This window comes from Chiloscyllium punctatum, chromosome 7 (assembly GCF_047496795.1).
Source record: "Chiloscyllium punctatum isolate Juve2018m chromosome 7, sChiPun1.3, whole genome shotgun sequence".
Taxonomy (NCBI): Eukaryota; Metazoa; Chordata; class Chondrichthyes; order Orectolobiformes; family Hemiscylliidae; genus Chiloscyllium; species Chiloscyllium punctatum.
In genome coordinates, this window is record NC_092745.1 from 59,808,695 (window position 1) to 59,823,463 (window position 14,769).

Genomic DNA, 14,769 nt, shown 5'->3' on the forward strand with positions numbered 1-14,769 from the left:
TTCAGCCTCTCCACAAACTCCCCAGCCCTGGCAACATCCTTCTAAATCTTTTCTGCACTCTCTCAAGCTTGACAACATCTTTCCTGTAGAAGGGTGACCAGAACTGTATGTGGTGTTCTGAAAGTGGTCTCACCAATGTCCTCTACAGTCTCAACATGAAGTCCCAACTCCTAACTCAATATTCTGACCAATGAAGGCAAGTGTCCCAAATGCCTTTCTCACCATCCTGTCCACCTGTGACTCCCCTTTCAAGAAACTACGTACTTGTACCTCTAGATCACAGTATTTGGCAACACTCCCCAGGGCCGTATCATTAATTGTATAATTCCTGCCCTGGTTTGTCTTCCCAAAATGCCACACCTCACATTTATCTAAATTAAACTCCATCTGCCACTCCTCGGCTCAATGGCCCATCTGATCAATGTCCAGTTGTACTCTGAGATAACCTTCACTGTCCACTACACCACCAATTCTGGTGTCATCTGCAAACATACTAACAATACCTCTTAGATTCACATCAAAGTCATTTATATAAATGACAAGAAGCAGTGGACCCAGCTCTGTTCCTTGTGGCACACCCCCTGGTTACAGGCCTCCAGTCCGAAAAGTAACCCTACCATCATCCTCTGTCTCCTGCACTCAAGCCAATTTTGTATCCAATTGAATAGCCAACTAGAGGAAACACCATTTTAGATCTAGAAGTGTGTAATGGAAAAGGGGTACTTAAATTCACCTGGACCATGTCTGATACCTCTCTCCCCTGCCTGAATCTCTCTATCTCCATCAATGCTGACCGACTCAACACTGACATTTTCTACAAACCCACTGACTCCCACAGCTACCTGGATTACACCTCCTCCCACACTGCCTCCTGCAAAAATGCTATCCCTTATTCCCAATTCCTCTGTCTCTGCCGTATCTGCTCCCAGGAGGACCAGTTCCACCACAGAACACATCAGATTGCCTCCTTTTTGAATGACCACAGTTTCCCCTCCCAGGTGGTTGATGATGCCCTCCAACGCATCTCATCCACGTCCCGCACCTCCGCCCTTGAACCCCACCGCTCCAACCACAACAAGGACAGAACCCCCGGTCCTCACCTCCACCCCGCCAACCTCCAAATACATCCACCGCCATTTTGGACCACCTACAAGTGGACGCCACCACTAGAGATATATTTCCCTCCCCACCCCTATCCGCTTTCCGTAAAGACCATTCCCTCCGCGAACACGCCCCCCCCAACAACCCACCCTCCCCCGACACCTTCCACTGTCACCGCAGGAATTGCATAACATGAGGCCACACCTCCTCCCTCACCTCCATCCAAGGCCCCAAAGGAGCCTTCCACATCCATCAAAGTTTCACCTGCACATTCACCAATGTCATTTACTGAATCCGTTGCTCCCGATGTGGTCTCCTCTACATTGGGGAGACTGGACGCTTACTCGCAGAGCGCTTCAGAGATCATGTCCAGGACTCTTGCACCACACAACCCCGCTGCCCCATGGCCGAACACTTCAACTCCCCCTTCCACTCAGCCAAGGACATGCCTCCTCCATCGCCACTCCCTCACCACCCGGCACCTGGAGGAAAAATGCCTCTGCTTCTGACTCGGGACCCTCCAACCCCAGCGCATCAATGTTGATTTCAGCAGTTTCCTCATTTCCCCTCCCCCCACGTTACCCCAGTTCCACCCTTCCAGCTCAACACCGCCCTCATGACCTTTCCCATCGGTCCATCTTCCTTCCCACCTATCCGCTCCACCCTCCCATCCGACCTCTCACCTTCACTCCTACCTCCATCCACCTATTGCACTCTCAGTTACCTTAACAACAGCCCCACCCTCCCTCCCATTTATCCCCAAGGCTCCCAGCCTCATTCCTAGTGAAGGGCTTTTGCACAAAATGTCGATTTTCCTGCTCCTTCGATGCTGCCTGACCTGCTGTGCTTTTCCAGCACCACACTCTTAACAATTTCCCACACACGGAGGCATGTTGACTCTCCATAATCAGTCCTTGCCTTTCCAAATAAATTGTCAATTGTTTTCCTCAGAATCCCCTCCAACAACCTGCCCACCACTGGCTCTTGCTGAGTGAAATTTCAGAGAGACCATATAAATGCAGATTCTTTCTTTAACCTTTGGGCATTATACATTAAAGGCAGTATATAAATATGGGTTATTGTTGTTGTAACTGATTTCTAATGCAATCCTGTAGTGTTCCAGATTTTGAAGCCAGCAAATACCTAATAATGAATGGGGAATATCTGAAGTTTGTGCAGGCTGGAGGATATGGAAAGAAGGTTTACTGGACCAAGGAAGGCTGGGAGTGGAGGAAATTCCGCCAGGCTCATCATCCTACATTCTGGGTCTGTACAAAAGGTATAAGCCACTAGCTTTTTTCAGTAACCATTTCCCACAATAACCCGATATATTCCCTTGAATTCCAAGAGATCATTTGAACACCATCAAGAGGCAGATCCCGAGCCCAGAAATTTCACAGTGGTCCTCATTATCCAAGGAATTCTTTCACGGTAATCCCATCAGTACTTTTGTTTGGAAAGTACTTTTAAATATTTCTGAATTCACGGTCTTGTATCCTTGGATCGGAGGTGCAAGTTAAACATTGATGTCATTCTTCTGGCAGAAGATAGAAAAACCAAGCCCCTGATACAAGTAGAAAATTCTAGAAATGGCAGAAAGTTCAATCGAATTCTGAAGGAGAACAAAGTGTGATTATTTAAAGGGAATAAGAACGGAAGAACGAGGAGCAGGAGTAGGCCACCTGGTCCTTCGAGCCTGCTCTGCCAATCAATAAGATCATGGCTGATCTTTTCATGGATCAGCTCCACTTACCCGCCCACTCACCATAACCCTTAACTCCCTCACTGTTCAAAAATCTATCGTTGACTTCAAAGCATTCACAAATTCACAACCTTTTGGGTGAAGAAGTTACTGTAGAATTCCCTGTCCAGTGAAGCAATTGAATGGGGCGGCACGGTGGCACAGTGGTTAGCACTGCTGCCTCACAGCGCCAGAGACCAGGGTTCAATTCCTGCCTCAGGTGGGAAGTTTGTGAAGTTTGCACGTTCTCCCCGTGTCTGCGTGGGTTTCCTCCGGGTGCTCCGGTTTCCTCCCACAGTCCAAAGATGTGCAGGTCAGGTGAATTGGCCATGCTAAATTGCCCGTAGTGTTAGGTAAGGAGTATGGGTGGGTTGCGCTTCGGCGGGGCGGTGTGGACTTGTTGGGCCGAAGGGCCTGTTTCCACACTGTAAGTAATCTAATCTAATCTAATGCTGTATCAAAAACGAATGCAAAACTTTGTTAAACTAAATACATCCAAACATGTTTTATATGTAGGAGGGTGAAAGTTTTCGGCCTTGCAACCTTACTTTGTGCTGTTGCAATTCTTAGCCACATTATTTTATCAGTACTTATAATTTTTAAGTTATAACAACATTTCCCATGTAGTTTTCCTGTGTCAGCTGTCACAATGTCCATGCAAGCCCTGGTGACTGAATCAATGGCTCATTTGTGAAATCTCCCTCCCAAAGCAATTTGCATTTCCTGCGTTGAGAAAAAAAATTGCATTCGGTATTTAATTAACTCATTATAAAAGAAAGCTGGAACAATCAAATCTGTCTAGTTCTGTATTCAACAGAGCACGAAGTTGCCAGTGATGTTGTATTTGAAAAATTAAATGACCTGTAACTGGTCACCAGTATACTGTGAGGGAAGGTTGAATGATCAGGGTAAATTCTATGATTCGAGCCTCACTGTGGGGAATGCACACTGAGACAGAGCATGGAGCAAAGACTGAGGTTACAATATTGCAGTCTGAATAGAAATGATAGTATAATACAGCTGAATATGTGCCAGTTTGTCGGGATTATTAAGTTGCACCAATGCCTCTATTGTTTAATTAGATACCAAATCAATATTCGTCTGCTTTTATCATCTGAGAGATAGTAGCTATATTCAAAATATACTTGAAAAGTAGGAAGAAGGAAATGAGACTGCTTTTGGTTTGCATTGTATTGTTTCACTTCGAATATTAACAAAACAAGGTATGTAAATATTATCTGTGTGCATGTCGTGAGAATTACATCAGTGTGCAGCCTGCACCTGTGTTACTAGGATACAACATGTCCGAATATAAATTCAGAAAGATGTAAAAGCACTTTTCAACCAGAAACATCAATGGCATTATTGTTACATGTTGCTTTTTAATGTCCAGAATTTCAATATGATCATTAAGTGATCACCCTCCTGCAGTACATTCATCACTGATCGATATTCACTGTCTATTTTATCTTATCTGCTCACATTTTCTCAGGCTTCCCCCACCAGATGGTAGTTGCCCAACACACAGATAAAAGGTGGTTATTCTGGTCATTGTTTCTGTGCCAATTCGTTGCTACAACAATCCAAAACAAATCCCACTGCCTAGTTCTGGCCCCATAACCACAAGGTTATCTTCCTCAGTTTCAAATACTTCTAGAGTTTGTGAGTCATAGAGTCATACAGCATAAAAACAGACCCTGCAGTCCAACTGATTCAAGCCCACCAAGTTTCCCAAACTAAGCTAATTCCATTCGCCTGCGATTGGCCCATATCCTTCTAAACCTTTCCTATTCGTAAATTAGTCTTTGAAAGATGTAATGGTTTTTTAGATTAGATTACTTACAGTGTGGAAACAGGCCCTTCAGTCCAAAAAGTCTACACCAACCCGCCAATATATTTACCCCTTCACCTAACACTACAGGCAGTTTAACATGGCCAATTCACCTAACCTGCACACTTTTTTTTGGACTGTGGGAGGAAACCAGAGCACCCAGAAGAAATCCACGCAGACACAAGGAGAATGTGCAAACTCCACACAGAGATTCGCCTGAGGTGGGAATTGAACCTGGGTCTCTGGCGCTGTGAGGCAGCAGTGCTAACCACTGTGCCACCGTGCCACCCACAATGGCCTTTATCTCGTGTACTTTCTGCAGCAAAACATTCCATGTTCCAACAAGATCTGATTCCTGCTGGTAGCAACGGGTTATTTCAATGCTGTTTATCTCATGGGGAGGGCAAATAATTTAAGGTTGCCTGTAATGCAGTCAGTTTCCGAATAGCTGAGCCAGTGACAGCATCATGCTACTGTTTCCTAATCATAAGATCAGGGGCTTCCAATTGTCATCCTCAGTTTTTGCTGACCGAGCTGATCTTGGCAAGGATGGCACTTGGAGGATGGGGATTGGGAAGCCTTAAAAAACTGATCCATGCGGCATTCTCTGTATCCTGGCACTCCACAGTGAGGACCAGTCCTGTGTCACTCTGTCAAAAGGCTAGCAATCTCATGAAGGGAGAATGGCGAAAGGTGGATAAGAAAGATCACTTTCATGGCATAAACTGTAAGGGCCATGGAGTTAAGTACTTTAACATTTAACTTTGCATAGGCTGTAAGTCTGGCTGTGGAGCAGCCCTTGCAAGTTACTCACATTGCCAACCGGATAAAGCCACTAAAACCAGTGGAGAAGCAGGCTGCACAGAAGAACCTCCAAGTGGCAATCAGAATGGATGGTGTTTGAATGGCATTGAAGAGGAAGAATTGCCAGAGTACAGGTAACTGCAAGAGTGCAGGCGTATCTAAAACTCCTGAACGAATCTGTGCTGTGTAACCAGAGGTCAATAAATATTGTTATCTAGTCTCCTTAAGGATATAGTTATTATCATGTATTGCCATTTAGTGGCCTAGATTTTCTGCTGGTCAGACGGTTGTGGGAAATGCATCTGGAGACCATTAGGAATCTCCATCATAGCACACTCCAAGAAAATTGTCCAGGAAATTTAATTTTCCAATGGGCAATTCCTCTTTGCCTGGAACCCACCTGGTTCGCTAGTGCCCTTTAAGGAAGGAAACTGCTGTCCTTACCTGGTCTGGCCTATATGTGACTCCAGATCCACAGCAATGTAGTTGACTCTTAACTGCCTTCTGAGCAATTAGGGATAGGTATTTAATGCTGGCCTGGCCATTCCATGAATGAATGTTTAAAAATCTGAACGTATCCTTTTAAATCAGAAACTACAGAAGGTTCTGATGGAAATTAAATAAAATTCAGGAAGAGTTGGACTATTAAATACATATTCTAACTCCTGAGTAACTGTTAAACTGATCCCATACTTGCCTCACACTCTCCAACCTCTTAACTCCCTTAGGACATTTCATCCCCCAGACCCTAACTCTACACTGTCAGGGGCCTAAGAACCAGCCCCCTCTTCAATCTTTGTGAGATTCCCACTCCTGGGGAAAATCTGGCCCATTGTTATTATTGAGATACTGAATCCTGGCCAGAATCCAGTGTATCCACTGAAAGCGTGATTTGCTCACTGTCTGTCTCCACTTGTTCCCAGGCAAAAATCTTACCATTGCTGATAGTCATTACAGGATGTGCATGAGGTCAGCTCCTTGTTGATTGTACATCCAGTCAGAAAAGTTACCTTGGTGATTTAGGAGATTGACAGGAAAGGCCACATTTTAGCTTGAATGGTTAATTAAATTGCCAGTACCCAGTTAAAATAGTGGGAATTGACCTTAATGTTTCTCAGGTCAGGAAGAGGAGAATTAGCCAGTTATCCCAGTACTGATTACTGTCACAAGAATAGTCATTTGAATGAGGTACCAGTTCTCTAATGAATCAGTGCTTTCAGAAGCGAATGAAGAAATGGTGAGAAGATGTTAAACAGATTAAGTCAGACTCCGGGAGATTCAATCTGCATTCATTCCTGCAGGTACAGAGCTATGTTTGATATCCTCCCAATGCCCTGGGACTGGCCAGTGGAAGTCAACTATCATGAAGCAAAAGCATTTTGTACTTGGAAAGGCAGCGGATACCGTCTCCCAACAGAAGCTGAGCATCATCTCATGCGTGATGGCAGCAAGGTAGTCAGCCCAACCCATTTTAGATTTTGGGCACAGTCTGTTTTAGAAAAGCATTTACTTTCATGCTCTCTTATCACTGGAACACCGTGTAAAAAGACCTTCATTTCAAAGCTTTGTTATAGTGCCACCTTCAGCTCATTGGGTTGTTCAGTTCCTGTAGTCTTCCCTTTGTGATGAAGGAAAATGTCTAATGGGGATCAACTTCATGGTAGTTTTGATGTTGTGTTTGGGGGAAGAAGCTATGTCGCCTTGTGTTAGTTTCATTGTAACGATATTACATGCCAGTGATACAATAATGTGTTTCAATTTGGTTTATATCTTGTAATCATAGTTTTTTTTGCAAAAATAGAGATTTTCCAAGCGTAGTGTTAAAAGTGCTGAACTCTTCAAGCTGTCCTTATGGAGTTCCTCTGAAAGTTCAGTACACTGTCCCCAATTCGTCAATCGCGTTACAGCAAACTTGCATGAGAGCAGAATGATCGGTATTCTGTCTCCATTTGTGCGCGGTTAATTGATCAAAGCGAGTATCAGAAGGGGTACCACACGACAGTTCTGTTGTGACTGAGGCAGGGACTAGTGGGAGATAATCTGCCAATGTTCCTCCAACTGTAAACAGCAAAGTCAGCAAAAGACCAATAATGCAAGTCAAACCAATATGCATTATTCACAAGGTTTACTGTTTTTTGCTTACAATGTCTGCTTTCAAAGATTGGATTACTTGATAAAGACACAACGGAGTTTTCCACTGGGAATTCTCCATTGGAGCGTTCGGACAGACCAGTTGCTTTATATGATGCAGGCCAGGTCAGAGATTGCTTTCTTTATCCATGAAGACAGCAAAACGGCTCATTGGGAAGGAAAGTGTGTGTTGAGTTTGGGAGTTGGCTGTGTGGTGTGCTTTAGTGTTTTAGTTTAGCAGCTGTGCACTGACAGTTGGTTAATCAGACATGGTAACGTTATATCGTGGTTCTTGGGTACCCAATGTACCAAGTGTAACACTTTGTGATTTTTTTGAGACAAGATCTCCTGTTTAAACCGAGTGCATGACTCTTCTAATCTCTGCTATGAATGTATCATCAGAGTTCGCTATGTATCTATTTCTGTGCACAGTTTGGTTGCAGCTTCTCTGTTATGTCTGTCTCCCTTTCTTTTGGCTTCACTCAGTTCTTACTGTATTACCTCCCTCTTTCCAACCTCACAGTGATCAGGCAGCATTTACATCTCTCCTACTGGGTGCTTTGTGCATCTTTAAATTCCCATCTGGACATGACCACTATCTGCCTTCTCATTGACCTGCCCTAATCCCAGACATGAATGCTGTTTGGATTAAAGCAACAACTATGCCCTGGGCCTTTCTTAGAATTCTCTGTATGACTCATTCTGTCACCAACTGATGCCTTCTATAAACACCAACTCCGGGTGCCCGGTTATCCCTATTTGCCCATCAACTAGCCTGGTGCATCTAATGAGTTACCTATCCATCCTCCATCCCAGCAACCAACTCACTCACTCACTACTTGCCCTTTGGATTCTGCCATTCCTTTCTGCTTTTCTCTCTAGCGTGCTTGTTCGTTCGTGAACAAAGCTTTCATCTCCACAATCTATTCTGAACGAACACATTGGCATCCTGGTTTTGATTAGAATATGCTCCCTATCCTGGTCATTACCCTAGATATTCCACACTCTAATCCAAATGGATGGATGCTGAAAGGATGTTGAGAGAACCCGTAAACATAGATTAAAGATATGGGTCTCCCATTGGGAGGAGGAGAGAGTGTGAAGTTCTTTTCCACAGAGAGTAGTGGATGCTGGATAATTGAATATTTTGTAAGGCTGAGTCAGACAGATTATTGCTTGACAAAGCAGTCAAAGGTTATAGGAGGTAGATAAGAAAGTAGAGTTGAATCCACAACTGAATCAACCAACACCTTATCAAATGGCAGAGCAGGTTCAAGGGAACGAATGGCCTACTCCTTTCCCTAATTTCTGTCAAGGTAAATTCACATATTGTCACCACAGGGTGAAGCTCAAGTATGACGCTGACTGTAAGCAAGTAGGCTTCCAGAAATCAATCTACAGACGAAAGTGCCAGAACTCATTTTAAAGCCTTGCAAAGGAGAAAATCACTTTGCTGCGGTCTGAAAGAGCAGCTTGTACCTTTAGAATCACAATGCTCCTTCAGGAAAAACCCTGAGGTGATGTTTGACTCCACTGCGCCCTGCCATTTTCTAATTCTAGTGACAGCAGTAACTAGTCTATTAACCAAGTCAACACACAATGTAAGGTGGACATCTGGGATCAGTTAGTTGGCGTGGGAATCTTGGGAGGCTGTATTCATCCTTATGGATGAATACTACAGTAGCCTGGAAATAGCAAGGCTTATCAAATTTCTTGAAACAGACTGTGGGCTGAACGTTGCTGAACATTTTGCTTCTATTTGGGAGATTATAAGAAAACTGAGTAAAACATGTAAATTTGACAACCAACCAGTCCTGATCACTGACTTAAGACTTCCTAAGCCAAGAAATGTCAATATATTCTCCAAACTCTCCTACATTTAACAAGGATCTTATATATTCACTACTTCATGCCAGCAAGGATGACATTTAAATTTTGTCCATAAGTCTAACTTGAACAGTAGACTCCATAGATGGCCTCATTGACAAACCCAACCACATTTATATTCTGTGATCAAACAAAACTCTTCCAACAGGAGGGTCTCCATTCTGCAGGAGTGGGAACCAATTGATTTTTTTCCAAATTGAGCACATTTTCTATAGTGAGCAGATTAATGCTCTTCTCAGTGACCCGGCTAAGACGAGCTAACATTCCAGGAATTAAACATGGGTCTTTCTCAGTCTTTGTGCTCAGTTTCATGTTGAAAAGTGTCTTAGCAATGTGATCGTCATTGTCTAAATATAGCCCATATGTTCCCTTGAATATAACCTTTTGCCTTTACATAACAACCCACATCACATTTTGGACAGCTCTCACAATAGTCTGAATCACATTGGATGGGTGTCACTGGGGTGATTGTAACTTTGGGTGATTGTGAACACAAGTCATAACAGAAAGCTGATCTGTCAACCAATGTTAAAATTATCACAATGACCTCACTTCAATACATTTTTTAAAAATTGACTCATGGGACATGGGTGTTGCTGGTTGGCCAGCACTTATTGCCCATCCCTAGTTGCCCTTGAGAAGGTGATGGTGAACTGCCCTCTTGTGCCGCTGCAGTCCACCTGTTGAAGGTTGACCTATGATGCCATTAGGGAGGGAATTCCAGGATTTTGATGCAGTGACAGTGAAGGAACGGCGATAAATTTCCAAATCAGGATGGTGAGTGGCTTGGAGGGGAATGTGCTGTTTGTTGTGTTCCCATGTACCTACTTTTATATTTGCACATTCACCTGAATAGTGACTCGGTATACAGGTGGTTGTCATCCTGATGACAACATCCATCTAATCTGCTTTTCACAGAAGCCTTTGGGAGATGGCATTATGTCTGATCCGATATTTTGTGATGATTTAAAGGAGAAAAGTAACATCAACCTGGCTTTCGGCTCTCCGACGGTAAGTGATATTTATTCCATTTAAATTTGTGCTATTACCTCTTAGGGATGCTGAGGACATATTTAAGATGTCTTGAAAATGGCAACATGTTAGTGACCCTAAATTAAACTGTTGAATGTGTTTCACTCAATACCTAAGGAAAATGGAGCTCACCAATATACTTGTCAAATGTCAGAATTCATGATACATTTGGATTTCTGCTAATTCCCAGAGGATTCAAATTGTGACATGAAGAGACACAAGGTTCAAAAATCAGCTTCAAAATGTTGCCAGGCTTTGTACTGGGTCGCTACCATCTTCCCCACACCGGAAACTCAGTTGCTGTGACTGAGAAGATGGTCTGTGGTCTCTACTGTGAATACAAACAAGAATTCATTTCATTTGATATGGGGATGCCAGTTGGACTGGGGTGGACAAAGTTAAAAATCACACAAAACCAGGTTATAGTCCAACAGGTTTATTTGGCAGTACAAGCTTTTGGAGCGCCACTCCTTCGTCAGGTGTTAGTCAATTGAACCCTATATCCCCATCTGAAGTGATTAAAGACTTAACAGCAATCTAGATTTGTTCAATACTTCACATCAGCTGTATGACACTTAGAAATTTTATTATAAATTCTGTGTCCTATGATCCTGCCCTACTAGCTACCTGCAAAGGAGCAGCGCTCTGAAAGCTTGTACTTCCAAATAAACCTGTTGGACTGTAACCTGGTGTTGTGTGATTTTTAAATTCATTTAATTTGCGCACTTGGTATCATGTCACCTTTGAGAACATTCAACTGTTGTTAGAGATGGGCAACAAATGTTGGCCGAGCCAAAGACGCCTGCATCCCATGTGTGAATAAAAAGCATAGTTTCAGTATTTCATGTTCATAGTGCTTACTCTGAATATACTTATAGACATTAGCATTTTGTTCCAAATGTATTTTTTATAATCAGGTCATTTTCCATTTCCCTTCTCCTTGACAGTTTCTTAGATTCCTTTGCTTTGCTCTTCTATTCATCTCAATTTGCTATGGTGAGCAAAGCTTTATACCTTGGGAACTTTTTAAAAATTATATCTGTTGTCTGGTTTCCATAGTGCTGTATTTATTCTGTATTTTCAAACACAAGCCACTTTGTTGCTGTGCTTTTTCCCATAATCAGTGTTGCCCAGTCCTGATCTTGAGTTTACCCCTCAATATCAGCCCTTCAAAACATGGTTTAGTTCTTTTGTATTAATTCTCTTTTCCATTATTCGCTTCATACTGTAGCCACTATGGCCATATTGAAACAAAAGCAGAAGTTGCTGGAAAAGCAGGTCAGGCAGCAGCTGTGAAGCGGAATCAAAAATGAACATTTAAGGTTCAGTGACTGTTCCTCAGAACTGGTGGTAGCTAGGAAAATGTCAGTTTATATGCAGAAGAGAGAATGGGGGAGGGGGTGAGGAGTAAATGATAGGTACAGATAGAGCCCAAAGAGAGAGAAGAACAATTGGACAGACACAGGAGTTAATGATGATCTGGCTGGGAGGATAAATAGCTGTTAATAGAGACCGTTAGTGGCTAAGAATAGGTAGTGTGTAATGGCAGACTGTGTGATAACTGGTGTGTGTGGTAGGGGCTAGGGCATGGGGGGAGTTCAGACCCTAAAGTTATTGAATTTGATATTGAGTCCAGAGGGCTGCAGGGTCCAAGTGGAAATTAAGGTATTGCCATATTGACCCATTGCAGACAAAACATTGGTAAGAATATAGAACATAGAACTGCACTGCACAGGTACTGGCCCTTTGGCCTATGACATTGTGCCAAACATGACACCAAATTGAACTAACCCCTTCTGCCTACCCTTGGTCCATCCTTTAGATGCTTATCTAAAAGTCCCTTAAGAACCCCTTGATATATCTGCCTCCAACACCACCCCTGGCAATGCGTTCCAGACTCCTACCACTCTCCGTGTAAAAAAACTTGCCCCCACATCTCCTTTGAACTTTCCTCCTCTCACCTCTCCCCCTCTAGTTTTAGACATTTCAAATCTGGGAAAAAGATTCAGACTGTCTATCTTTGTATCTCATAATTTTATAGAATTCTATCAAGCCTCCCCTCAGCCTCTACCTCTCCAGAGAAAACAACCCAAGCTTTTCCAGCCTCTACTTATAGCTCATACCCTCTAATCCAGGCAGTATCCTGGTAAACCTCTTCTGCAACCCTCTCCAAGTCCTCCACATAGAACATAGAACATAGAAAAGTACAGCACAGAACAGGCCCTTTGGCCCACGATGTTGTGCCGAGGTTTAATCCTAATGTAAAATATAATAACTTAACCTACGCAGCCCTTCCTTCCTATAATGTGGCACCAGAATTGAATGCAATATATGATTTAGTTTTAAAATCTAGTAGACAACAAAAGTCTCTTTGGTTGAACAGGACTTCACCTATCCACCTCTTTAATCTATCTTCAACATTTCCTAGGATGGGGGAGTCCAAACTAGACAGCACCAATTTGACGTGAGAGGGGAAAAATGTAAAAGGGATGTAATGAGCAACTTTTTCAAGCAGAGGGTGGTTCGTGTATGGAATGAGCTGCCAGAGCAAGTCGTGGGGACAGGTACTATTCTAACCGTTAAAAGGCATCAGAATGGGTAAATGAATAGGAAGGGTTTAAAGGGATATGGCCAAATGCTGGCAAATGGGACTAGGTCAGATTGGAATGTCTGGTGGGCTTGGATGAGTTGGACCGAAGGGTCTGTTTCCATGGAAGGGTCAGTTTCTGTGCTGTATGACTCTACGATTCTGTTTTTATTTCAATTCCTTCATTCATTAGGAAAATAAATTCAAAACATTTAAACTAGTTCTTGCTTTCTGTTCTTTATGACTGACACTTTTTATCAATGCTTTTGGAGCACCACTCCTTCGTCATAATTTTGCAAACTTCAAATTTATCACCACAACACCACTTCTTCCAAAGAAAACAAATGTCATTTTAGAATAATTTCTATTCTGACTAACACATTGTCAGTTCACCCATGAATTTTCTCAAAAGTAATGGTATTAGTCTCATGTTTAGCTGACTATACTGTTTGTAGGTACTTCAGGTCAGAGAGTCATAGAGATGTACAGCACAGAAACAGACCCTTCAGACCAACTCGTCCATGCCAACTACATTAATCTAGTCCCATTTACCAGCATTTGGCCGACATCCCTCTAAACTCTTCCTATTCATATACCCATCCAGGTGCTTTTTAAGTGTTGTAATTGTACCAGCCTCCACCACTTCCTCTAGCAGCTCATTCCATACACGCATCACCCTCTGCGTGAAAAAGTTGCTCTTTAGGTCTCTTTTAAATCTTGTCCCTCTCCCCTTAAACCTTTGCCCCCTAGTTTTAGACTCTCCCACCCCAGGGAAAAGAATTTGTCTATTTACTCTATCCATGCCTCTCATGATTTTATAAATCTCCATAAGGTCACCCCTCAGCCTCTGACGCTCCAGGGAAACCAGCCCCAGCATTTTCAGCCTCTTCCTATAGCTCAAACCTTTCAACTTTGGCAAAATCCTTGTGAATCCTTTCTGAACCCTTCCTGTTATACCAGGGAGACCAGAATTGTACATTGGAGTCACAGAGTCAATGAGTCATAGAGATGTACATTATGGAAACAGACCGTTCAGTTTTTGAAAAAGTGGAATTAATATCATCAAAAAGGAAACAGTCTTTTGAGGTCAAGTAATCTTTTCTGATTCCTGATTTTGTTTAGGTTATTATTTCATAAAGAATTAACAAAAAAGTCCTGGTGATGAATTGATGGCAAAGTAGTTGTGCCTAAAATACTTGTGGGTGACAGTTAACTTCCCTTGGAAGTATTGCAATAGGCAAGGATTCTGCAGTCCCGACTTCTAACCCAGAATAAATCACCCTCAATTGGTCACTGTAATACCTATCTGCCTATGGTCTCTTCAATTGTTTTAAAGCGCATGACCCTAGGCTGATCTGACGCTCACTTTGATATCCTCTGTTCAAAATAATACAATTTAATTCGTCTGTGTAGCTTCTCTCTTAATCCAAAGGTGCAATCTCTTGGTGTCATGTTTTGGCAATTATGAGCATATTACCAGAGGACATTTGCCTAACCCTTTAAAAATCTAGGCAATTTACATAATACTTCCACTGAATCTTCTTTTCTCCAGTGTAATCTATCCTAAACTCTTCATCACCAGTCAAATTTTCAGCTGCTTGAAGTAGAAATCAATTTGGTTGATCTTTTCTAGTGCCTTGAGAGCTTTACTGTAGT

General features: G+C 42.7%; 1 protein-coding gene across 3 annotated transcripts in view; it reads left to right on the top strand.

Moving 5' to 3' along the window:
* The window catches only part of LOC140479695 (uncharacterized), a 65,439-nt gene that overhangs the window by 25,243 nt on the left and 25,427 nt on the right, over positions 1 to 14,769 (top strand). For all 3 annotated transcript variants that reach the window (XR_011961099.1, XM_072573719.1, XM_072573718.1), the window contains exons 8-11: positions 2,217 to 2,380; positions 5,446 to 5,611; positions 6,779 to 6,929; positions 10,413 to 10,505. Coding sequence is in view for 2 of the 3 variants with exons in the window: in XM_072573719.1 (XP_072429820.1) it covers positions 2,217 to 2,380; positions 5,446 to 5,611; positions 6,779 to 6,929; positions 10,413 to 10,505 (574 nt within the window). In the remaining variant the exon portion in view is untranslated. The remainder of the gene's footprint in view (positions 1 to 2,216; positions 2,381 to 5,445; positions 5,612 to 6,778; positions 6,930 to 10,412; positions 10,506 to 14,769) is intronic.